At 44.5% G+C, this 25,732-nt stretch overlaps 1 protein-coding gene across 2 annotated transcripts in view; it reads right to left on the bottom strand.

The window, feature by feature from the left end:
• The window catches only part of RELCH (RAB11 binding and LisH domain, coiled-coil and HEAT repeat containing), a 447,561-nt gene that overhangs the window by 45,585 nt on the left and 376,244 nt on the right, over nucleotides 1-25,732 (bottom strand). For both annotated transcript variants that reach the window (XM_030203226.1, XM_030203234.1), the window contains exon 27: nucleotides 19,743-19,831. In XM_030203226.1, coding sequence (XP_030059086.1) covers nucleotides 19,743-19,831 — 89 coding nt within the window. The remainder of the gene's footprint in view (nucleotides 1-19,742; nucleotides 19,832-25,732) is intronic.

The following is a 25,732-nucleotide window of genomic DNA, read 5'->3' as shown; positions in this document are numbered from 1 at the left end:
AAAGACCCAAGGAAGCGAATTCTAGGCTCTCAACAACCAGGCCATGAGAGCCAGAGACTGGAGGTTAGGATGTAGAAGTGATCCCTCGTTCTGCATTTTGAGGGTCGGGAAACACTCCAATCTCCACGGTGCTTTGGAGGACAATTCCAGAAGTAGAGGGAACCAAATCTGAAGTGGTCAGTAAGGTGCGATCAGGATCACGGTTCCGCGGTCTTGCTTCAGTTTCAACAATGTTTTTCCCACTAGAGGTATCGGAGGATACGCATACAAAAGGCCCGTTCCCCAATGAAGGAGAAAGGCATCTGACGCTAGTCTGTTGTGGGCCTGAAGCCTGGAACAGAACTGAGGGACCTTGGGATTGAGTTCAGTGGCGAAAACATCCACCGAGGGGTGCCCCACACTTGGAAGACCTTGCAGGCTACCCCATGTTCAGAGACCACTCAAGAGGTTGCATTATGCTGCTCAGTCTGTTGGCCAGACTGTTGTTTACGCCTGCCAGATAAGTGGCCTTGAGAAACATGCCATGACGTTATGCCCAGAGCCACATCTGGACAGCTTCCTGACACAGATGGCGAGACCCAGTGCCCCTCTGCTTGTTGGTGTAATACATCGCAACCTGATTGTTTGAATTAGGATAACTTGGTTGGGCAGCCAATCTCTGAAAACCTTTAGAGCATTCCACATCACTCAGAGCTCCAGAAGATTGATCTGAAAACCTGTCTCCTAGAGGGACCAAACTCCTTGAGTGTGAAGCCCATCTATATGAGCCCCCCACCCCAAGAGGGATGCATCCATCGTCAGCACTTTTCATGGCTGAGGATTTTGAAATGGAAGTCCCAAGGTCAGATTGGACTGACCTGTTCACCACTGAAGAGAGTGTACGAGCTTGGGGGACACTTGGATGATACCACTGAGAAGCCAGGGTCCACTGAGCAGTTCTCATGTGAAGGCGTGCCTTGTATGTAACAGACTGTGGAAGCCATGCGGCCCAACAACCTCCACATCTGATGAGCTGTGACCTGCTGCGATGTCTAAAACTTCAATGCGAAGGAAAGAAGGTTCTCCGCACGCGTCTCTGGGATATAGGCTCGAACAGTTCACGTAGGATAGGATAGGATAGGAAACAGAGAGTGGGGTTAAATAGGCAGTATTCACAATGGAGAAGGGTAGTTAGTGGGGTTCCTCAGGGGTCTGTGCTAGGACCGCTGCTTTTTAATATATTTATAAATGATTTAGAGATGGGAGTAACTAGCGAGGTAATTAATTTTGCTGATGACAAAGTTATTCAAAGTTGTTAAATCACGACAGGATTGTGAAAAATTACAAGAGGACCTTACGAGACTGGGAGACTGGGCGGCTAAAGGCAGATGACGTTTAATGTGAGCAAGTGCAAGGTGATGCATGTGGGAAAAAAGAACCCGAATTATAGCTACGTCATGCAAGGTTCCACGTTAGGAGTTACGGACCAAGAAAGGGATCTGGGTGTCGTCGTCGTCGAAGTGTGCTGCTGCGGCTAGGAAAGCGAATAGAATGTTGGGTATTATTAAGAAAGGTATGGAAAACAGGTGTGAGGATGTTATAATGCCGTTGTATCGCTCCATGGTGCGACCGCACCTTGAGTATTGTGTTCAATTCTGGTCGCCGCATCTCAAGAAAGATATAGTAGAATTGGAAAAGGTGCAGAGAAGTGCGACTAAAATGATAGCGGGGATGGGACGACTTCCCTATGAAGAAAGATTAAGGAGGCTAGGGCTATTCAGCTTGGAGAAGAGACGGCTGAGGGGAGACATGATAGAAGTATATAAAATAATGAGTGGAGTGGAACAGGTGGATGTAAAGTGCCTGTTCACGCTTTCCAAAAATACTAGGACTAGGGGGCATGCGATGAAACTACAGTGTAGTAAATTTAAAACAAATCGGAGAAAAGTTTTCTTCACCCAACGTATAACTAAACTCTGGAATTCGTTACCGGAGAAAGTGGTGAAGGCGGTTAGCTTAGCAGAGTTTAAAAAGGGGTTGGACGGTTTCCTAAAGGACAAGTCCATAAACCGCTACTAAATGGACTTGGGAAAAATCCACAATTCCAGGAATAACATGTATAGAATGTTTGTATGTTTGGGAAGCTTGCCAGGTGCCCTTGGCCTGGATTGGCCGCTGTCGTGGACAGGATGCTGGGCTCGATGAACCCTTGGTCTTTTCCCAGTATGGCATTACTTATGTACTTATGTACGTATCGAGCAGGACTCCTATGAATTCCAATTGTTGGACAGGAGTGAGATGGGACTTGGGGTAGTTTATTACGAACCCTAGTAGCTTGAGCACCTGAATAGTCTTCTGCATGGACTCTCGAGCACCGTCCTCCGAGGTGCTCTTCACCAACCAATTGTCAAGATAAAGGAACACGTGCACTCCCAGTCTGCATAGCGACGCTGCAACTACCGCTAGACATTTGGTAAACACCCTGGGAGCTGACGTGAGGCTCAACTCCAACATATTGTACTGAAAATGATGTGTTCCCAGCCGAAATCTAAGATACTGCCTGTGAGCTGGAAGTATCGAGATGTGTGTATATGCATTCTTCAAGTCCAGAGAGCATAGCCAATCGTTTTTCTGAATCATGGGAAGAAGGGTGCCCAGGGAAACCATCCTGAACTTTTCTTGGACTAGGAATTTGTTCAGGGCCCTCAGGTCTAGGATGGGATGCATCCTCCCTGTCTTTTTCTGCATAAAGAAGTACCTGGAACAGAATCCCTGCCCTTCTTCCCCTGGTGGAACGGGTTCGACTGCATGGGCCTTTAGAAGGGTGGAGAATTCCTCTGCAAGTACTTGCTTGAGTTGAGAGCTGAACAAATGAGCTCTCGGTGGACAATTTGGAGGTTAGGATACCAAATTGAGGGTGTATCCTAACCGGAATATTTGAAGAACCCACCGGTCGGAGGTTATGAGAGGCCACCTTTGGTGAAAAAATTTTATCCTCCCCCGACCGGTAAGTCGTCCAGCATAGACACTTTTATGGTGGCTATGCCCTGCTGGAGCCAGTCAAAAGCCCATCCCTTGATTTTGCTGGGAAGCAGGAAGGGCCTTAGGCGCACAATGAGAACAATCATGCTGGGGTTTAGCCTGAGTAGGCTGGCAAGTCACTGAAGCATACCTACGCCTAGAAAAGGTGCAAGAAGTACTCCGGGACCCACCAAAATACCTCCTGGAGGAAGAGGTGGCTGCAGAAGACACCTGGCAGGAGAGAGAAGACATAACATCAGTATGCTTCTTGATCTGGTCAACCAGTTCCTCAAACTCTCAGAAAAGATTATCCCCCCGGCATCCGCCGTTCTCTGCAGAACCAAATGGTCCAGGTCAGAGACCCGTAGTCATGAGAGCCTGCGCATCACTATACCCTAGGCAGAGATTCTGGATGCCACGTCAAAAGTGTCGTAAGTCCCCTGGCCAAGAACTTGCGACACACCTTCTGCTGCTTGACCAGCTGGCGAAAAGGCTCAGCATGCTCTGGAGGGAGTGCATCGACCAAGTCAGACAGCTGCCTCACCAAGTTCCATAAGTAGACACTTGTGAAGAGCTGGTATGATTGTATACGGGCGATGAGCATCGTGGCCTGATACATCTTTCTCCCAAAAGAGTCCAAGGTCCTAGCTTCTCTGCCTGGGGGAGCTGAAGCATAGTCCCTAGTACTTTTGGCTCTCTTGAGAGCGGCATCCACCACTATGGAGTTGTGGGGTAACTGAGACCTTGCCAACCCAGGTTCCCCATGGATCCGATACTAGGTGTCAATTTTCTTGGGGACCACAGGGACAGACAGAGGGGATGCCCAGTTCCGTATGAAGACTGCCTTGAGTACCTCATGCATGGGGGCTGTCACTGCCTCCTTAGGTGGAGAGGTGTAGTCCAGGACTTCGAGCATCTTAGCCCTGGGCTCATCCTCCCACTGGGAAGGGTATGGCCTCAGCTATTTCCCGCACAAACGAGGTGAAAGAGAGGCTCTCAGGTGGGGATAGCCTTCTCTCAGGAGGAGGGGAAGGTTCTGAAGGAATCCCAAAGGACTCATCGGTAGAAAAGTACCTGGGATCCTCTTCAGACTCGAAAACATAACAATATTGCAGTATCGACTAGAGTCTAAAGGCTCGTAATGTGATACAAAATATACAGTGACTCTAGGAAGCAAAGCTTCAAATAAAGTGCTTAGAGGTGGAGAAAAACCCTCAGAAACCTGGGATAAACAGTCGCAGGTTTAGAGCGAGGTTACTGATAACATGTTTGCTGATCAGGGAAGACAAAACCGTAGCAGAGAAATTAAATGAATTCTTTGCTTCGGTCTTCACCAAGGAAGATTTGGGTTGGATACCAGCGCTGGAAATGATATTCGAAGCTGACGAGTCAGAGAAACTTAATGAATTCTCTGTAAACCTGGAGGATGTAATTGGGCAGTACTACAAACTGAAGAGTAGCAAATCTCCTGGACAGGATGATATTCATCCCAGAGTACTGATAAAAGTGAAAAATGAGCTTGCGGAGCTATTGTTAGTAATATGTAATTTATCCTTAAAATCGAGCGTGGTACCGGAAGATTGGAGGGTGGCTAATGTAACGCCGATTTTTAAAAAAGGTTCCAGAGGAGATCCAGGAAATTATAGACCGGTGAGTCTGACGTTGGTGCCGGACAAAATGGTAGAGACTATTATTAAGAACAAAATTACAGAGCATATTCAAAAGCATAGATTAATGAGACAAAGTCAACATGGATTTAGTGAAGGGAAATCGTGCCTCACCAATCTACTACATTTCTTTGAAGGGGTGAACAAACATGTGGATAAAGGTGAGCCGGTTGATATTGTGTATCTGGATTTTCAGAAGGCGTTTGAGGAGGAGTGGCCTAGTGGTTAGGGTTGGTGGACTTTGGTCCTGAGGAACCGAGTTCGATTCCCGGCACAGGTAGCTCCTTGTGACTCTGGGCAAGTCACTTAACCCTCCATTGCCTGCCGCATTGAGCCTGCCATGAGTGGGAAAGCGCGGGGTACAAATGTAACAAAAAAAAAAAAGTACCTCACGAAAGACTCCAGAGGAAATTGGAGAGTCATGGGATAGGAGGTAGTGTTCTATTGTGGATTAAAAAGTGGTTAAAAGATAGAAAACAGAGAGTAGGGTCAAATGGTCAGTATTCTCAATGGAGAAAGGTAGTTAGTGGGGATCCCCGAGGGTCTGTGCTGGGACCGCTGTTTTTTAACATATTTATAAATGACCTAGAGATGGGAGTAACTACTGAGGTAATTAAATTTGCTGATGATACAAAGTTATTCAAAGTCATTAAATCGCAGGAGGATTGTGAAAAATTACAAGCGGACCTTACGAGACTGGGAGTCTAAATGGCACATGACGTTTAATGTGAGCAAGTGCAAAGTGATGCATGTGATAAAGAGGAACCTGAATTATAGCTACGTCATGCAAGGTTCCACGTTAGGATTAATGGACCAAGAAAGGGATCTAGGTGTCATCGTTGATGATACATTGAAACCTTCTGCTCAGTGTGCTGCGGCTAAGAAAGCAAATAGAATGTTAGGTATTACTAGGAAAGGAATGGAAAACAAAAATGAGGATGTTATAATGACTTTGTATTGCTCCATGGTGCGACTGCATCTCAAATATTGTGTTCAATTCTGGTCGCCGCATCTCAAAAAATATATAGTGGAATTAGAAAAGGTGCAGAGAAGGGCGATGAAAATGATAAAGGGGATGGGACAACTTCCCTATGAGGAAAGGCTAAAGCAGCTAGAGCTCTTAAGCATTATCTCCCTAGCATGTGAGACATTTAACCAATCAATATTTGGGTAGATTAAATCTTCCATTATTATTGAGTTAGGAATTTGTTAGCCTTTCTAATTTTTCTGTTAGCATTTCATTGTCGCTTCTTCTTATCTAGGTGGATTTGTAGCGTACTCCTTTTATCTACTCTCTTGTTTCTGTAGGATCTATACCTTTGTATCATGGTGTCTCACTGGCTGTTCTCCTACCAGGTCAATGTGATACGTATTATATTTCTTCATTTACTACTATTCATTCTAATGCTCCAGTCTTATTTTTTAAACTTTACATTCACATACAGACAATTTAAACAATGTTTTTTTATTTGATTTTACAAACTGTATATCAGTTGGCAGGGGTAATTTAGAATCAGTTATCTCTTTATTCTTTAAATATTCCAGGGGTACTTCAACTTTTATCATAGCCTACCTATCGGGATATTCTAACTTTTGCATTTTTCCAGTATCTCTTGAAGATACTTTCCCCCAAACTATGTACTCCTGAACTACTATTGACTTCCCTCAGATTCTGGTTTAAAAGTTATTCTCTCTCTTTTACATAACATAAGAACATCAGAATAGCCAAGTGATCACCCACTGTGACATCAGAAACACTCTCCCTGTTTGTAAGCACCAGGTCCAGAATAGCTCCATCCCACTTCAGTTCCATTATTGTCTGCTGGAACAGTTCTTCCTGTAGCGAATCCAAGATCCCCTTGCTTCTAGACAACCATATAGCAGGGACACCCCAATCACTGCCCAGCATATTAAAATCCCCTATTAGTAGAACTTCCTCTTTCATAGTTAATGAATGTCTTCAGTTAAATCTCTGTTCATGTCTTCTGACTGTGAAAGAGGCCTATATATCACACCAATATAAATACATTTTCCATTCCCTCTTTCCAGATTAACCCAAAGTGGTTCTCCCTTACCCCATGTGTCCTTCAATTCTGTCACTTTATTATTATTTTTAACATATGCCATTCCTCCACCTTTTATTCCTACCCTGTCCTTCCTGAATAGATTATATCCAGGTATAAGTGTATCCCAGTCATGATTCTCCAAAAACACATCTCCATGACTGCCACTAAATCCAAGTCAGCTTCTACTTTTACAGCCTCTAGATCTAGAAATTTGTTTCCCATACTACAGGCATTGGTATACAGAGCTCTCCAGATAGTACCCTTTTTTCCCCATTTCTATAAAGGTAGTTGATATCTTATATTCCTGAGGGTTATTAATTAACTTAGTTTAAAGTAGACACTTGCACGGGAACAGGTTCGTGGGATTCCTCAGGGACAGAAGCAGTTCCTGTGGGGTTCCCGTGGGGATGGAAGCAGTTCCTGTGGGGTTCCCGTGGAAGTGTATGCTGCCCTTGCGCCAGCCTCTCACCTACCGAGTACCAAGTTCTTTGAGTGCTGTCTCCTCCTCGCTTTAATAGCACAGATGTGGAAAGCCTCCATTAAGGAGGTGGTAGAGATACAAATGGTGACGAAATTCAAAAAGGCATGCGATGAACACAGAGGATCTCGATTTAGAAAATGGAAGTTATAAAAAAACCTAAACTTAAATGGCTGCATGTGTGTGGATGTGTCGCGTGACACTTACATGGTGACTGTGGCTGTGATGAACTATACCGGGAGGCCTGTACGGTCTGTGTATCATTTATGGCAATATGGTTTCGGATGGGCTGGAAAGGGTTTAGACAGCAACTTTAGTGGCTGGAACATGAGGATAGTGCTGGACAGACTTTTACAGTCTGTGTCCCGCAAATGAGAAGATGAATAGGCTGGAGTGCGCTTTGAGGGCAACTCCAGCAGTTGGAACATAAGGATAGGGCCAGGCGGACTTCTATGGTCTATGTTTCAGAAATGCCACAGAAGGACCATAATCAAGTATATAATATCACATTCATTGTTGATTTAATCGTGAATTGATAATGATTGTGACTATTGGGCAGACAGGATGGACTGATCCGGTTTTTATCTGCTGTCATTTACTATTAATCCTCTCTGCGGACCTCAGCTCTGACATAGTGATGAGCATCAGATGTCACCTGACCTACTGGCGCGTGCATGTGGTGATCTCTTAGCACACAGTGCCAGTGAATCAGAGAAGTCTTACATGTGCACACCAGAGTGTTCCAACTTCCGTTCCTTCCTTGCCTGCAGTGCTTCGGCTCAAACCCAGAGACTGAGAGAGCTGACAGGAATATTTTTTAATGTACCCTTAAATTCTTGCGGGGACGGGTAAGATTCCCCATGGGGGCAAACGGGGATGGGTTAGTTTCCCCATGGGGACGGACTGGGATGGGTTAGATTCCCTACGGGGACGAACAAGGATAGGTTGGATTCCAGTGGGGATGGGCGGGGACGGGTTAGATTTCTGTCCCCGTACAATTCTCTGGTTTAAAGCCTTCTTTAGTACGTTAGCCTGTCTCTTACCGAAGACACTTCATCCCTTCCTTGATAGATGGACACCGTCTCTGCTCAATAGTTCTTGGAAAATCATCAATTGGCCTAGGAAACTGAAGCTCTCACATTAACACCAGCCATGCATTCAGCTCCAGTATGCAAGTGTCCCTCATTTGGCCTTTCCACTCAACAGGAAGGATCGATGAGAACACTGCCTATGCATCTAACTGCTTCGCCCTCTGTCCCAGAGCCATGAAGTCACTTTTGATACGTTTAGAGGATGTAATGGGGCAATTCGACAAATTGAAGAGTAGCAAATCTCCTTGACCAGATGGTATTCATCCCAGAGAACTGATAGAATTGAAAAATGAACTTGCAGAACTATTGTTGGTAGTATGTCATTTATCTTTAAAATTGAGCGTGGTACCGGACGATTGGAGGGTGGCCAATGTAACGCCGATATTTTAAAAAGGTTCCAGAGGAGATCCGGGAAATTATCCACTGTTGGAAATAGGATGCTGGTCTTGATGGACCTTCAGTCTGTCCCAGCTTGGCAATACTTATGTACTTAAAAAAGAAGGGGGATAGAAGAAGCATAAAATTGTTTTAGGAATCAAATATTGTATGTTCTGGATTTTGGTTTTTCATGTTTTTAGCTCCAGAGATGCAGTCAGTGCTTTGTTAATTCAGCTTTTCCGAAGACAAGCAGGCTGTATCATACTCACAAGTGGATCGACGATCAGCGTCAGCCCAGGAACTGGCATAATGCATAGCGAAAAGAAAAAAGTTTTGCTAGAGCCTTCTGGCGCGCGTACTGCACATGCGCGAAGTGCCTTCCCTCCTGTCACGCAACCGCACTCCTTAGTTCATTTTTTTCTGCGTCAGGAGCAGCGGTACTCTCTGCAGCTCCTCTACTTCCTGGGAAAGAGCCTTCCTTGTTTTTCTCAGTGCCTTTCAGCTATTTTTCACCTTTTACCATATTATTATCCTTTTGTTTTAAAAAAGAAAAATAAAGAAAAAGTACCTTTATTTTTCTTTAGTTTTATTGGCCCACATTTAAGTTTCCTTTATTTTTTTGTTGCAAGCCATACTTAGGCTTGCTTGGCCAAGGTAACCCCTATTTTTGTGCCTTTATTTTTTTTCATGGGCACAATCAAGCCTTTTGATTTCGTTGAAGCCGTCTTCCCTTCCATGTCATCAAAGACTCCCAGTGGCTTCAAGCGTTATACTTGGTGCAACCGGACCATCTCAGGTACTGATACACATTCTTGGTGTATCTTGTGCCTCGGGCCCGACCATAGCCCAGCAAATTGCATCCTTTGTCTTCGTATGAAGAAAAGGACGCAAATTTCCCAGGAAGCTCAGAGAGTTAAACTTTTTGGAGCTCAATCTGGCAGCGTCAAGGTCAGCAGTGTCGACAGAAGCATCAACATCGGGAGTCAGGTATGGCTGCTGCTGTGAGACCCAGGGACACTGGGAGTAGTGAAGCTTCAAGTGGATCTCCACCTATCTCGAGGCCTCCTGCTGTACAGGCACCGGTGTCGTGTGGATTCCACTTCATCCTCGTCGGCACCGAGGAGTCTCAGTGAGGTGTATTGGGCGAAGGTCAAGAAGCACCAACATCGATCTCCTCTGACGCACAGTACCGGGAGGTCCAGGATTTTGAGGGATCAGGCTTCCGAGAAGCGTCTGTGCCAGGAGGAGCACTCCTCCTCCATTCAAGAGGTGCTGGCGCACCTGTCTCCCAGCAGCTGAGATCCTGCTCCAGCACCCGAGGCGGTTAGGCAACCTGAGCCTGCACCTGGCCCAGCAGCCTTTACCAATGGCGGCTCTCAACGAGGGACTCCAGGCTTTGCTCCCAGAGCTTTTGAAGGCCTTTAAGCAGCAATGTGCATCGGCATCATGGGTGCCTGCACCTACTATGCCTTCCACTGTGGCCCCGCCTGGCCCCCAGCCCTTGGTGCGGCCCCCGACGCCAGTGCTGCTGGCGGTTCCAGGCCAGTTCTCCTTCGACATTGGTGGAGGAAGCTTCACCAGAGTCGAAGCAAGGACCGACCCCTTGACGATGTTCTCGAAGCCATGGGTCCTCGAAGTCGAGGCGGGGCACGGTCTCGGACATCCCTGAGGGAAGTGCTGTCTGACACCGAAAAGGAGCGCTTGTGGGAGTCTGAAGAGGATACAAAATATACAGTGACTCTAGGAAGCAAAGCTTCAAATAAAGTGCTTAGAGGTGGAGAAAAACCATCAGAAACCTGGGATAAACAGTCGCAGGTTTAGAGCGAGGTTACTGATAAGAGAAGTAACACACGCCCAGATTCTATCATTGGGTATAAAAACTCCACTGCTTGCTTATTAGAATTTTTTCAAGATTTTTTCAAACATTTACTCTATCTAGAGATATGATTCTTAATTGCTGAACTATTAAACTTCCAGCATTACTTCACTTAATAGTGAAAATAAAGCACTCTTATCTTTATGTTCGACGGGGGCCACCTCCGTTTCACCCCAACATCAAGGCTTCATCAGGAACAGAGCGCTAGATCATGATGCTGAAAATCTACAAAAATGATCAAATTAAAAATTAAACTTAAGCAGAAAAGAATCAAAAAATGCAAAAAATGCACACTGACACAGTCACACTTGGATCTGCTTACAGCTAAACGGAGCACCATACATTTCAAAATGGCGTCTCAGCGTCATCAATGAATCATCTGATAATTATAGAGTTCTAAATTAACTTGTAATCATGATTTACTGATAAGCTAATAGAAAACATGCCAGTCAATAGAACTGTTAAGGCCATTAGGTTCCAATGAATCTAAATCAAAGATCCACCGAGCCTCTCGTCTCTGCAATCTTAACTTTCGATCACCACCTCTATTTGATGCATCAATTCTATCAATTACATAGCATTGAAGATCTTCAAATTTGTGATTTTTCTCAATGCAATGCTTGTAGACAAGCTGTAAAAGAGCCCATGGTAGAGCATTGCATTGAGAAAAATCACAAATTTGAAGATCTTCAATGCTATGTAATTGATAGAATTGATGCATCAAATAGAGGTGGTGATCGAAAGTTAAGATTGCAGAGATGAGAGGCTCGGTGGATCTTTGATTTAGATTCATTGGAACCTAATGGCCTTAACAGTTCTATTGACTGGCATGTTTTCTATTAGCTTATCAGTAAATCATGATTACAAGTTAATTTAGAACTCTATAATTATCAGATGATTCATTGATGACGCTGAGACGCCATTTTGAAATGTATGGTGCTCCGTTTAGCTGTAAGCGGATCCAAGTGTGACTGTGTCAGTGTGCATTTTTTGATTCTTTTCTGCTTAAGTTTAATTTTTAATTTGATCATTTTTGTAGATTTTCAGCATCATGATCTAGCGCTCTGTTCCTGATGAAGCCTTGATGTTGGGGTGAAACGGAGGTGGCCCCCGTCGAACATAAAGATAAGAGTGCTTTATTTTCACTATTAAGTGAAGTAATGCTGGAAGTTTAATAGTTCAGCAATTAAGAATCATATCTCTAGATAGAGTAAATGTTTGAAAAAAATCTTGAAAAAATTCTAATAAGCAAGCAGTGAGTTTTTATACCCAATGATAGAATCTGGGCGTGTGTTACTTTGAGGTGAGAGGGAAGATAAACTTAAACACAATAAAAAAAAAAAGAAAAGAAAAAGAGGACTCAATAACTTAAGACATCTTGGGAGAAGTGACACTTTCCAACTGCAATTTGGAGTTGTTAACCTTTTCTTTTCGTTCATCAACTTTGGCTGTATGAGATACTGATCAGTGGAACATTTTATAATAAAATGTCCTCTTAAAATAAAGGTGGAATAAAAAGGAAGATGGAGCAGGTTCTAATGATCTTTGCTGGTATGACAATCACATGACCCATTTCTGCTCTACTCCACTTGTTTGTTGTCAAGGAAAAAAAACCCCAATGCTCACCACTAAAGCAAAATACTATGAAAACAGCATTATTGGAGGAAGTGACGTCAGCGCTGGTTGATGGACGCCTGAGGAGAGAGCTCCGCTCCTGACGGAACTAAAATAAGATAAAACCCCTCCAAATTGAGCGCAGTACTCGAAGTTTTCTATCGGAAAGATAGCTAAGCTTATGGCAGCCCGAAAGAGTCTCGCAAAGTTCAAGTTTGCGAGCGAAAAAGGCGAGGCAAGCAAGATCGCGGGATCGCGATCGGGCACACGAGGCGGCAAGATGGCGGCCGGAGACTCCGAAACAGATCCAGACCCCGAGGAACCAGCAGTGAGTGGCACAGATCTAGATAGAAATGAAGTATCACGCTGGTTCAAGGAATTAAAAGCAGAAATGATTGCCACCCGGAAGGGAATACAGGCCTCCGTGGCAGAGCTCCGAGAGGAGCTGAAGGACATTGGATTGCGGGTAGCTGAGACGGAGAGGAACGAGTGGAAACGCTGGGAGACGAAGTACAGACGCTACAGGTAGCACTGCAGAAAGAACAGCAGTCCAGATCAGATCTTGAACAAGCAGTAGAAGATTTGGAAAACCGCTCAAGGAGATGCAATCTCAGATTTAAAGGAATACCAGAGGAAGAACAATTTAGAGATGCCTTGAAAGTGGTGCAGGAACTTAGTGCACACATACTCAAAGAGCGGCAGGGAGGTGGAGACCAACGAGAGAGAGAACTACTAGTCCTGGACAGAGCACACAGGAGCCTGGGGCCACAAAGAGGCGGGCAGCCCAGGGATATTATTGCATGTTACCATGAATTCAGAGTGAAAGAAGCAGTATGGAAAGCAGCCCGTGTAATGGGAGATTTTAATTGGAAAAACTGCAAACCAAAAATTTACCAAGACTTGGCCCGAGCCACTCTTCAGAAACGGAAGGAATTTAAAGAGGTGACTCAATACCTGCAACGGATGGGACTAAGATACAGGTGGCTATACCCATTTGGGCTACAGGTCACTGTCGGAACTACACACAGAAGGCTGCAATCACCTAAAGGAGCATGGAAGACCTTGAGAGAAATGGGGTGTGAGGACTTGCCAAATGGGGAAAGCACAACACCATACCGCAAGCAGACACCAGTGCAAGGTCGGAGCTTCGGAGGGAGCCAGACCAGAGGAGAAAAGGAACCTAACACCATGAAGGGGAGGCAGAGAGAATCTGAAGATGAAGGAGTGGACTGAATAAAATCAGATAAGCTATCCATGGGGACTTAAGTTTTCATACATAGTGAATTAAGCTATAGACTATAAAGTAACATGAAAGCTCATTGAGGCTGCGGGATTGAAGGGGAGGTTTGATTGGGGAGGAGGGGGAGAACATGGAGAAGTTTCATGTCGGGGGACATTTCCAGCGGGGACTTACTTCCTTTGGGAGGAACTGGCGATAAGGGAGGAGAGCCAGTTGAAGGGGAAGGGAAGGGCGGGGGGGTCAGAGGGCAAGGGGGGGAGGGGAAGGGGGGGATTTTGAGGGTAGGATCTTGGAATGTAAATGGTCTCAACAGTCCCGGGAAGAGAAGTATTATTTTCAGAGAACTGCGCAGGCTGAAGTGGGATATAATAATGTTGCAAGAGACACATATACAAAAGAAGGATGAAAAATTGTTAAGGAACCAGGTACTAGGCGAGGGGTACCTATGTGCGAATCCCAAAGGGGGGAAATCTGGGGGACTGGCTATATATGTTAAAGATAATTTGCAATTCACCAAAGAGCAAGAATTCAGGGGGAGGGAAGGTAGATGCCTGGCAATCAAAGGATCAATTAAGGGCCACCCAATTACACTCATTAACATTTATGCACCAAACGAGGGACAAGGGGAATTTTTTGAAAAAGTACGAACAAGCCTAATGCCTTTTGTTGAGGGTCAAATAATATTGGGGGGTGACTTTAACTTCCCCGCAACAGGGCTTGACCACTCGAAAGGAAAAGAGCATGGGGCGAAATATGCGAGAGGGAAACTTATCAAACTAATGCGGGAATTAGATTTACTGGACTTTTGGAGGTTACAACATCCAGGACAAAAAACCTACACGCACTACTCACATGCACAAAAGACATATGGTAGGATAGATGCAATCTGGGGCAGCCGTTCGCTATGGGGAGCTCTTAGAGGGTCTGAAATTGATAATATACATGCCTCGGACCATGCCCCAGTGTGGGTCATGGTGGGAGGTTTGGGCAAGGAAAGAGGGGGAAGGGTATGGAGGCTTAACGAGTCTTTAATAGACACAGAGGAAAATTGTAAGGAAGTGAAGGATATAATCAAGGAATATCTGAAATTTAATGATAACACAGAAGTAACAGACGGGACCTTATGGGACGCTCTTAAAACAGTGGTGAGGGGGCACCTGATTAAAAAAGGGGCACAACGAAAGAGGGAACAAGGGATTCGGGAAATGGTGATTCGTCAAAGGTTGGCAGAATGTGAGGCACTTCACCAGGCAGAGGGGAATTCCCAAGTGTTCAGAGAATTAGTGACATGTAGAGCTGAGCTGCAACAGTTACAAATTGGGAAGATGGAATTCCAAAGGAAATTACTACAACAAAAATTCTTTGAATATAGCAATAAGGCAGGCAGTATGTTAGCTCGGAAATTACGCAGCAGACAGGTACACAACACGATAACTAAACTAAAAAGGGGGGGAGGAACCATGGTGCATCAGGACGGGGATATTAGGGCCGAGTTTGTGAAATACTATATGAAATTATATTCGAAAGAAAAGGGAGCAACATTGGAAGAGAAACAAAATTACATAAGGGATCTAGGCCTCAATAGAATAACGGAGACTCAAAGGGTGAACTTAGAAGCCCCAATAACATTGGAAGAAGTGTTAGGAGCCATCAAAGGACTAAAAGGAGGGAAAGCGCCGGGGATGGATGGATACACGGGGAAATATTACAAAGTATTTAGACAAGAATTGGCTCCCCTGCTGATAAGAGTGGGTAATGCCTGCTTCAGGGGAGAAGAAATGCCGGTGAGTATGCATGCAGCGGGGATCACAGTACTCCTCAAGCCAGGGAGGGATCCCACTTTATGCGGGTCCTATAGGCCGATCTCCTTGTTGAACATAGACGTAAAGATCCTAGCTAAGGTGATGGCAGAGCGTCTGGGCAAGCTTTTACCATTCTTGATCCATGAGGATCAAGCGGGGTTTGTGCCACATAGGCAAGTAGCGGACAATATTCGCAGAACTTTGAATATTAAGTGGGGAGCTCAGAGGAGAGGGGACTCCCTAACTCTTTTAGTGATCGATGCAGAGAAAGCATTCGATAGAGTGGATTGGGAGTTCCTATGGGAGAGTTTGGCACAGATGGGGATGGGGAAGAACTTTCTAGGATGGCTGCAGAAATTATATGCTCGTCCGGTGGCAAAAATTAAAATCAATGGGGGATACTCTGACCATTTTGATATTCAGCGGGGAACTAGGCAGGGATGCCCGCTCTCCCCCTTATTATTCGCCATAGCCATAGAGCCTTTTGCTCAGAGGATCCGTTTGCTCCGAGAGATACGGGGGGTTAGGATGGGGGGTAAGGAGCACAAGATTGCATTATTTGCGGATGATATTTTATTTTACATCTCATCCCCTATGATGACAATGCCTATTTTGATTGAAGAGTTGAAAAATTATGGATGGGTATCAGGATTTAAGGTGAACTATGATAAGTCAGAGGTGATGGGGGTTACTATACCAGAAGTAGAGGAAGAAAGAATAAAAGAAAGGTTCAAATTTAAAGTAGCTAAAGATAGTTTTAGGTACTTAGGGATACAGATCCCGCGGAATCTCACTAAATTATATCAATTAAATTATATACCCTTATTAAAAGAAGTGAGAAGGGATATGACCAAATGGCAAAAGGGGTGGCTCTCATGGTGGGGCCGTATTGCGTCAGTAAAAATGAATGTTCTCCCTCGGTTACTGTTTTTGTTTCAAACACTACCAATTCCAGTACCTAAGAGGGAACTTATGAAGCTGCAAACGGATATAGGAACATTTATTTGGGGGGGGGAACACCGGCAAGGTTAGCACGGAAAATACTGTGGGGCACACCTGACCAAGGAGGGAGGGGGATACCAAATATCCTCTGGTACTATTGGGCATCACAGCTTAAACAAATAGCGGTATGGGGAAAGGTAGACTTATCATCAATAACAAAATTGGAGCAGATCTTTGTTCAAGAAGGGGTATTAGAGGGACTGTTATGGGCCCAGATACCGGATAATACATATAAGGGGCTTACCCTAAACCCATTTGTATCACATCTCTTAGAATTATGGGGCACTTTAAAATATAGGCTTAGGGGATCTAGGACTAAATCCACATTCGCTTGGATCATACAGGACCCAGGCTTCCCAGCCGGGATTCAGGGTGGAGTGTTTAAAACATGGTTCCATAAAGGGCTGATCAGATTCCGAGACCTGCTGAAAGAAGAGGGGATTAAACCCTTTGCAGAATTGCAGGAGGCCTATGAATTACCACCATCAGATATCTATGAATATATGCAAGTAAAACACTATATAACTTCCACAAGGTGGATTAAAGATAAATTAGTAGAAAAGGAAAAGATGGAAGACACATGGGGGAAGATCGATTTATGGGGAAAGGGAATATCTAGGCTTTATGATCATATAAGGGGGTCACAATTCATAAAACATCAATACATGCTGGCCTGGGAGAGGGATCTGAAACAGGAACTGGCAGACTCTGAGTGGGGAAGAGTATGCAGGGAGGTCAAAAAAGCCTCTGTATGTGTGTTACTGAAAGAAAATGCATATAAAGTACTAAGTAGATGGTACTATACGCCGGAGAGAGTAAAGGCAATGTTCCCAGAAGCCTCAGATATGTGCTGGCGATGCAAGGAGGAAAAAGGCACTTTTTATCATATATGGTGGGAGTGTGTGCTCATACAGAAATTTTGGGAGGGAGTTACGGGATTATTGACAGAGGCCCTAGACACTACTTTCCCATATGATCCAAAATGGTGCTTATTGGGATGGGGGAACCAGAAAGGAGAAAAATGGGGACAAAGGATTAAGAGGCTAGGCCTCGCGGCTGCAAAATCTATAGTAGCGGCATTCTGGAAACAAGACAAGGGACCTACACTACATAACTGGATTGGGAAGGTCAAGGGCTTAATGGGGATGGAGGAGTTGACAGATAAACGGAGGGGGAGGTTTAATGCCCAGGCTAAAGAATGGAAACAACTTGATCGGATATTGGGGAAAGAACTGTAAGGGGGGGGGGGATATAAGGAGGGGAACTTGGGGATGGAAGAGACCAAGGAAGCGGGAATGGGGGGGAGGGGGGGGGGAAATAGGGAGGGGGGGGGGGGGAAAAATGGAGGAGACATAGGAGGAGACATTCTTTATTATATATATGTTTGTATTCTGAGGTTCAGAGAAAGGAATGATTGTTGTTACCAGAATTCAGGATGAGACATTGCAATGTAACTTTCATAAGGTTTGTTTAATAAACTTTACAAAATTTTAAAAAAAAGAAAACAGCATTATTTTACAGCTTATATTATAATGCACCAGGAATTAAAGGGCATTTTTCGAACAATCAGCTTTAACTAGTAGTCTCTGCATTTTCCTTCAGGAGGGCCCAACAACATTCATTGTCACAGAAATATCACTCAAAAGTGGGAGAAAGAGCTACCTGGGAAGTTTATGTTCAAACATTTTTATTAATTTTTATAACAAGAAACCACTTCATAAAAGGACCATCAACAGAACACAGCACAGGCAAAAAGCAACATATCAAAGCCAGAACCGGAAACCAACCAACCAACCCTCCCCCAACCCCAAGAATGACAAAATGCTATGAAAGCCAGAGGGCCTGAACTCGTATGACCCTGCAGCCTCAATAGAAAATCCACGCTCCCCCAGCCAACTCATAGGACCCAGAGATCAAAGCACGGAGCAAGGAGGACATAGGATGGGTAAGCAGATAGTCCTTAAAGAACATTCAAGATGAGGCTCTGACCACAGGGAGCTAAAGACTGCAAATAAGGGCCCCACAGCTTCAGGAAACAGGTCTTATGTTTATGAGATCCCCGGGCCTCCCTCACCTCCCAGGTGATGACCTGATATATTTGATTGTGCTAATGCCAGTAGGCAGGGAACCATGCTGAGATCCAGGACTGTAAGATACATTTCCGCCCCAAAAGACAATTTATGAAAAAGCAAGGTATTCTCCTTATTTATTTATTTTTGGTACATTTATACCCCACATTTTCCCACTATAGCGAGCATAATGTGGCTTACAAAATTACAAAGGATTACAATGCATAGAGGGTAGTGACACAAAAGTGAGAAGGTCTGGAAAGAACAAGAGGATAATACTAGGTGGAAGTAGTCGGTGGCTAAACGGGTATCCTTACCTCGAAAGGATCTAGGTTGATCTAACAACCGTGCAGGTATGCCTTCCAGTCTGTCCACAAGCAAAGTAGCCACATAAGCCACCTCCAAAAACGCAGAACCACTGGCCAGGCCCAAAAAGAGTGAAAAAAAAGTTTTCTCCCTTAACACTTAAGACACAGAGGTGAAGGTACCCTGTGAGCCTGAAACAGTTGCTGTTGTGTACAATAAGCCCTAAGAAGAATCTGGAAGTAACATTCCCTATAACCAGCATTAGTAGTCAACTCAGGAATGCCTCTAAGGTGAGGGCACATCCCAACAAGGCAAATTCACTCTCAAATTCCATTTCCATTTCGTGATCACTAGGGAATAATCCCTGGGTTTTCCAGTTTGGACAATGCTTTATGAACATGGAGATGGAAATCGTGGTCTCTGAAATCGCATCAAAAAACAACTGCAGCCTCTGGCCCATATGAAGGTGTAATGAATCCCACTGAAGAAACGTATGTAGTGCTTTAATTGGCAATAGGCAAAGCTATCCCCCCAGCGAACACCTTCCCCCTGATGAGGGGCTGCCAGAAGCTGTATTCTTCCCTCCCCATCCAAAACATGATCTATCAAACTCAGGCCTTGCAACTTCCAGGACAAACAGGTAGGACTATACAGCCCCATGATAAATGCCCAATTCCCCCATAGTGATGATTGATCTGTGAGGGAATGATCACTTCCAGGCCAGTAACGTGTACCTGCCACACGTCCCACAAAGGGCACAGGAACACGCTCCCCCACAGTGGGGAGGAAGCAACCTCTGGGGCATGTGAAGCAAAGATATTAGATTATAAGGAGCAACATATACCTTCTTCAAGGCCTACCTGGGAAGTTTATTACATTTTAATTTAAACATTTTGTAGAAATACAAAATACCACTCAATTCAAGGAACTTCATACCAAAATAAATCTATTTTTGTTTACCATTCAATTATTTTTATTTTATTCATTTATAAAATTTTATATCCTAGCAAACTGATCAAGAACCATTTACTGCAGTTTACGATAAACATTTACAAGAAACATAAAAAAACCTCATTACTTATTATGTACTTCACCTTTACAATTATAAAAAAATGTTTACTGACTCATTTTTGCAATAATAAAAAGAAGTTACCTCATGCTCTGGTGAGAGATGTTCCATGTCTGTTCGTAAGCACCTGAGACCAGGTAAAAAGTGATTGACCATTAAATCCTCTGAAATAACTGAAATGTAGTTAAGGCATTATTCATTACTATTGACAGTTTCAGGTATTAATAGTTTTACCCTAAGGCAAAACGCAAAGATGATAACTTCATAGAGATGTGCATCGTATTCTCTCTTTATTTTCAGTGCTATAAAGTATATTGGCTTTGCTGATTCAGTGGAAAAACAATTCTATGACAAGTCAGAGCCCTTCAGGAAAACAAAGGTCTGAAATTTAAGTAGCATCATCTCTTCTGCCAGAATTTCAATTACCTCTAAGTGGGTTATAAATGTTACTAGAATAAGAAAAGGCATGTGTCAGTATGTCTAGCAGCGTAATAGAAATTATTAGTAGGACAGATTTTTTTTCTGCCCCCAAAATTTCCATCTACTCCTTCGAGCACAATTTGAACCAAACTCTTTTGGACTACATTGCATGGCTCTTCAATTGCAACTACCCAATTTATCATTTATCCAACTCAGGCCAGTCATTGCAGTGATGATCCTTGTCCTTATGTTACAAACTGTGGTTTCTTCAGAAGGTAGCTACTGTGGATCAAGTCTGGACATTGGGTGTCATCACCAAACAATGATGGAGGCGACATGCCCCAGAGGTTAACATTGCTTCTGCAGGATCTCCAGCCTGTCTAGGGAGTAGACTGCTTACCAAGAATCAAACCCATAGAACTACCAGACCAGTCACCAAACTAGATATTTTGAAGCTTATCTGCTCTAGTATAACAGAATTTAAGTTGATGGAACTGGTAAACCAAGGTGGAGGCTTGTGAAATTTTGGTCTTCTTCTTTCACTTTTCTTCCTCATCTTTAAATAGGAATTTTTTTTTTAAAAAGTGGTATCCAGATGGTAATCAAGAGACATAAGACGGAAGCAAGCAGAATAAATAAAACTGTCTTCATTTCAGGTAATACAATTCTTACTTACCTGTAAAGAAGGTGCTCTCCTAGGACAGTAGGATATAAATCCTCACAAAATGAGTGATGCTATTCAAAGGAGACTAGTGTTTGAACTTTACTTCATAGCTTTTGAGTCACTATAACTGCACATGCCTGTCATTTCCTCATCTTTAATCAGGATTTTTTTAAGGTGTCCAGATGGTAATCAAGGACTCCCTAGGTACAGGCTGCCTTCAATAGAAAAGGGGAAATAATGTAACTGTCTTGGCAGACACCAAGACAGTTTTTTGTGGCAACAAACCCTTATGCTTTTTCATCTCCCTCCCTTCTTTTTTTTCCCCGGAAAGGCAGTCTGGAACCAAAATAAATTGGCTTGGGGAGGGGGGAGATGCAGCTGCATTCTAATCCCTAAACAGATTCTGAAGGTCTGTCTGCTCAAACCTATCATCTCACTGGGAGTCCTGCTCTACGAAATAGTGCAAGGTGAATATGTGGACAGATTTCTACGTGTACAAGTTTCTTCTGTGGAAGCTGATCTCAGCTGAACTACCAACACTGCCAGATGTAATCCGTTGGGTTGGTCGTGAGCCCTTGAGCCCCGGCCGAGGCCCGCAGATCGCAGACCAAGGCCGGGGGGAGACAGACCCACCACTGCACGCCCCCCAACTACCGAACCCTTAGCCTACCCTGCCCCCAGCACCTCAGGAAGAAAGGGAAATAGGCATACAAGCGGGCCTCGCGGCTGAACCGGAACCCAGACACTCAGAGCCACTCGTACGGGCCTCACGGCTGAACCGGATCCCAGACACACCCAGGGAGGGGGAAAAGGAACACACGAGTCCCCCCGGGACCCCAAGGTACCAGCCACACGCTGTACCCCAGCCACAGGGCTAAGGAAAACAAAAGAACCAGAGGGGGGCTACACCCTCCCAGGGGACCAGCGCAGGACCGGGGAACTAAAACAGGAAGCCCCCTGAACCCACAGGCGGATGTGGAGACAACAGCCCAAACGACCCCCCTGACCCGGGGACCCCGCAGCCCGGGACCCCCACCCCAGGGCAGAGGGGAGAATGAACACACCAACCCACAAGCCAAAGACAGGAGCAGTAAACAAAAGGGTAAACTAGGCCCCAACCAAATACTAGGTGAAAGACATAGCAAAAGAGAAAGGAAAACTCTGACAGAACACCCAGAAGACAGAGGCAGAGGCACAGCACAAAGGGGGTTAAACTTACTGAGCTAGCAAGCAGGAACACCAGGGAGAGAGATCCTTAAGTAAACAAACCACCAGAGAGAAAGCTGCCAACCAGCAGCCTGCTGAGTGGGGGGGGGGGGGGGGGGGGGGGGGGGAAGCACACCCCCCCCACTGAACAAACAAGCAGCTGGCTTCCCACAGAGACCTGTAAGCTGTGAGGGAAAGCCCAGCTGGAGTCAAGTGAACTGATTACACCCACAAACACAGGCTGTAACTAGCTATTGCAAACCAAGGGAAGGGAAAGAAACACTGAACAGGAAAACATAGATCAAAGCCAGAGCACAGCACAGCAGAGACCGACCCAGGCTTTTAGTCAGAAAGAAATGTAACGCCAAAGCAGGGGAAAGCAGAAACATGCAGGCTAAAGTACTACCCACTGTCATCAGTACAAACCCTGACAGCCAATCAGGAATGAAGTCCACCCCCTTCTCCTGCTAGACCGGCAGAATCATAACACCAGAGCACTAAAATTATGAGATTCTTCATACCGGAAACATGTAATAGTTAAACCAGTACTTAAGAAAGCATCTTTAGCTCAATCTGATCCCATGAATTAACGACCAGTTTCCAATCTTTATATAGTTTCAAAAATACTAGAAAGATTGGCCTTTGAAAAGCTTCTTAGTCATACAGAACATCTGAGAATACTTCATCCTAGGAAAGCTTTAGATCAAACCACAGTACTGAAACTATTACATCTTTAATTAGTGAATTGCATTCAATCTTAGAGAAAGTGGAAATTGCTCTATTGGTCTCCCTTGATCTTTCGGCCGCTTTTGATTTGGTCAACCATGAGCTGTTACTGTCTCACCTGAAAGTCACTAGATTAACTAGTATCAGTTTTGCCTGGTTCCAATCATTTCTCTCTAACTAAAGTTTTTCTGTCATCACCAACAGTGGTAAATCCTCCAATGTTCCTCTTCACTGTGGGGTCTCTCTGGGATCCTTTCCCCCCGCTTTTCAACATTTTCATAAGTCCTCTGGCAACTTTATTGCAAGATCACAATATCCGTTTTAACATTTACACTGCCGACATTTTGTTGATTTATCCTGTTTCCCCTCTGGTTATGAACATGTCCCCACTTCACGATGCCCTACAATCACTCTCAGCTTGGTTATTAGCTCACTGCCTTATACTCAATTCCGCTAAGACTATTGCTTGCTGGATCTCGGTATTCGAATCAAAACCCACTGGTCCACTCTCATTCTTTAATCTCCCAATTATACTGGTAAGCTCTTTTCGTTACCTGGATATCATCCTGAATTTTAAGCTGGCTTTTGATTGTCAGATTTCTCAAGTTGTAAAAAAAGGTTTCTTCTGGCTTCGTAGACTACGCTCTGACACTTTCTTGATTTTGCTTCATTACATACATTAATTCATGCCTTCATTATTTCACATCTTGACTATTGTAATACCATTTATGCAGTCTCCCATAGTCTCAACTTTTTTGCCTAAAAACTTTACATAACTCAGTTTGTTCATCTATTGTTTAATGCTAAACGATTTCATTCAGTAACTCCCCTCATGATTTAGGTTCAATGGTTTCCTGCAACACATCAAATACAGTTTAAAATCCTTATTCTTGCTCACAAGACACTATATCTTGGTACTCCACAATATCTAGCGTCTCTAATCATTCTTTATATTCCCGGACTCTTTGATCTCTGGGTGCTAATCAATTGCTACTGCCTTCCCCTAGGCAAGCACACTATGAAACAACCTGTAGTTGGCAGGACTACTGACTGGATAAGATTGAACTCCTACACTATCTTGGGAAGAAACTTTTTAAATAGGTTGGAAGAAACACTTTTTTGTTGAAAAATTAAGGGGCTCCTTGACTTAGTGCTGTAAGGTTTTGCACTTACTGAGCATTAGCAAAAAACTAGCACATGCAAAGTGCAAAGCATGTATGGTAAATGCAGGGGACATGGCCAGCATCTGCTCTGCACTTGCTGCACAGGGCAGACATTTACTGCACAGCTCCATGTTACAAGCACCTGCTCTATTTGCCACTGCAGTTAATGTGGTGCGAGTCGATACCCAAATTTCATAGCTTGCTATGGCAGTGTACCCTCCCCCGAAATTTGAGTCCCTCTTATGACCCCTCAATCTAATCTCCCAACTCCATTCCACACCGCCCAGATCTCCCCAAAAAGCCCTTCCTCCAATTCCAAGCCCCACTTATATATGTACAAGGAAACCCTCCCTCTATCCCTGGACCCTCTACCACCCTCAGAACTTACCCGGTGATCCCTGATAGAACAGTGGCATGGACTGTCTCTCTCCATTCTCATCCCGTCTGGCTCCATGTATCAAGATGGCCACCATGACCACTTGCAGTAGTCTTCCGCTATTATTACTAGGGGGCATACATCCTGTAACAAAGCTTTCCATGCCCTTGTCATATTGGGAGGAGTATCTAGCCCTATAATACTAAATTCTCACTGAATTATAAAGGAAGCTGGAAAAGGTAGATTTGCCTTTAAGATGTGGAACTACAAGTCCTGTAATGCAAAGTGAGCTGTGAGGTCAACAAAGCCAGGCTTGAAAGAAACCTAGGGAAAGTCTGCTGACCCTGCCAGTTAACACCTGCATTACTTAGTACTACTCTGGTTTCATGGCCTCAATTAGCTGATACATAGTTGTCCAGGAGAAATTTAAAAGAAAGACTTGCAGCTGACAGGAAGGAACAGAGGAGGCATACAGATGGGGAAAGTAAAAGGCAGCCTGAAACCACTGAAAGGGAGAACAGGGGCAGCTTCTCCTGGAAGAAGGGACTAAGTTTAGAGTTCTGAAGCAGGCAACCCCTGGGGCCAGGAATGGGAGGAAGCTCCATTTCTTGAATCAGGCAGTGAGGTCAAGGCTTGAAACAGGTATCCATGGGGATGGGTGGAACCTGGCAGGAAGAGGGGAGAGGAGTACCCAATGCCAGTCTCTACCTCTGGGGGAAGCAGGGTGCTTCAACTCTTCTTCTAGCAATAGGAGATGGGGTCAGAGAAGTTTAGGAATACAGGCAGCATGTGTTTAGGGCTGAACAAGGTTGAGGGAGGAGGATGCCTGAACTGTGTGGACAGCAGGTATCTGGAAGCTTTACCAGAAGCTAAGGTACCAGGAAGCAGGGTCCATAATCAAAAGGCATTTACCCTACCCATTACTGCTGTGGGTGAAAATATGTATTGGAAAACCTAGCCTGCAGTTCAGCTTAGAGCAGACCAGGGACTTATCAAAATGCAGGGGGAGTAAAAGCTGCAGGAAAGAGGAGCTGTGTAAAGTGTAGGAAATCATAGGCCTATGTTTTCTTCTTTATGATGTCATTGTTTAAAGTTTTTGTTCAAATGGTATGCTTAGTAAGACTAATGCTGTGAAGAGGGGAGATATTTGATTATGAAGTTTATGTTTAAATAAAGAAGTTGTGTAGTTAGGGTTACCATATTTGCTCCCCCCCAAAAATGAGGACACATGCCCTTCGCCACCCCTTTCACACATACCCTGCCACGTCACAACCCCCTATGGGTGTCCTATCTTATCCTATCCTCCCCTCCCTTACCTTAATGTACTGCCCTGGTGGTCTAGTGACCTCTTTGGGGCAGGAAAGATCCCCCTCTTTCCTGCCCAGAACAGCTGCAGAGACTGTCTTGCTCCCTCCCTTATTGACGCAGATTCAAAATGGCCACTGAGAGTGACCGTGCAAGACTTCTGCAGAAGTCTCGCGAGGCCGCTTCAACTCTCGGTGGCCATTCTGAATTGGCG

This window comes from Microcaecilia unicolor, chromosome 1, assembly GCF_901765095.1.
Source record: "Microcaecilia unicolor chromosome 1, aMicUni1.1, whole genome shotgun sequence".
Taxonomy (NCBI): Eukaryota; Metazoa; Chordata; class Amphibia; order Gymnophiona; family Siphonopidae; genus Microcaecilia; species Microcaecilia unicolor.
This window is presented reverse-complemented; position numbering and strand designations above follow the sequence as displayed.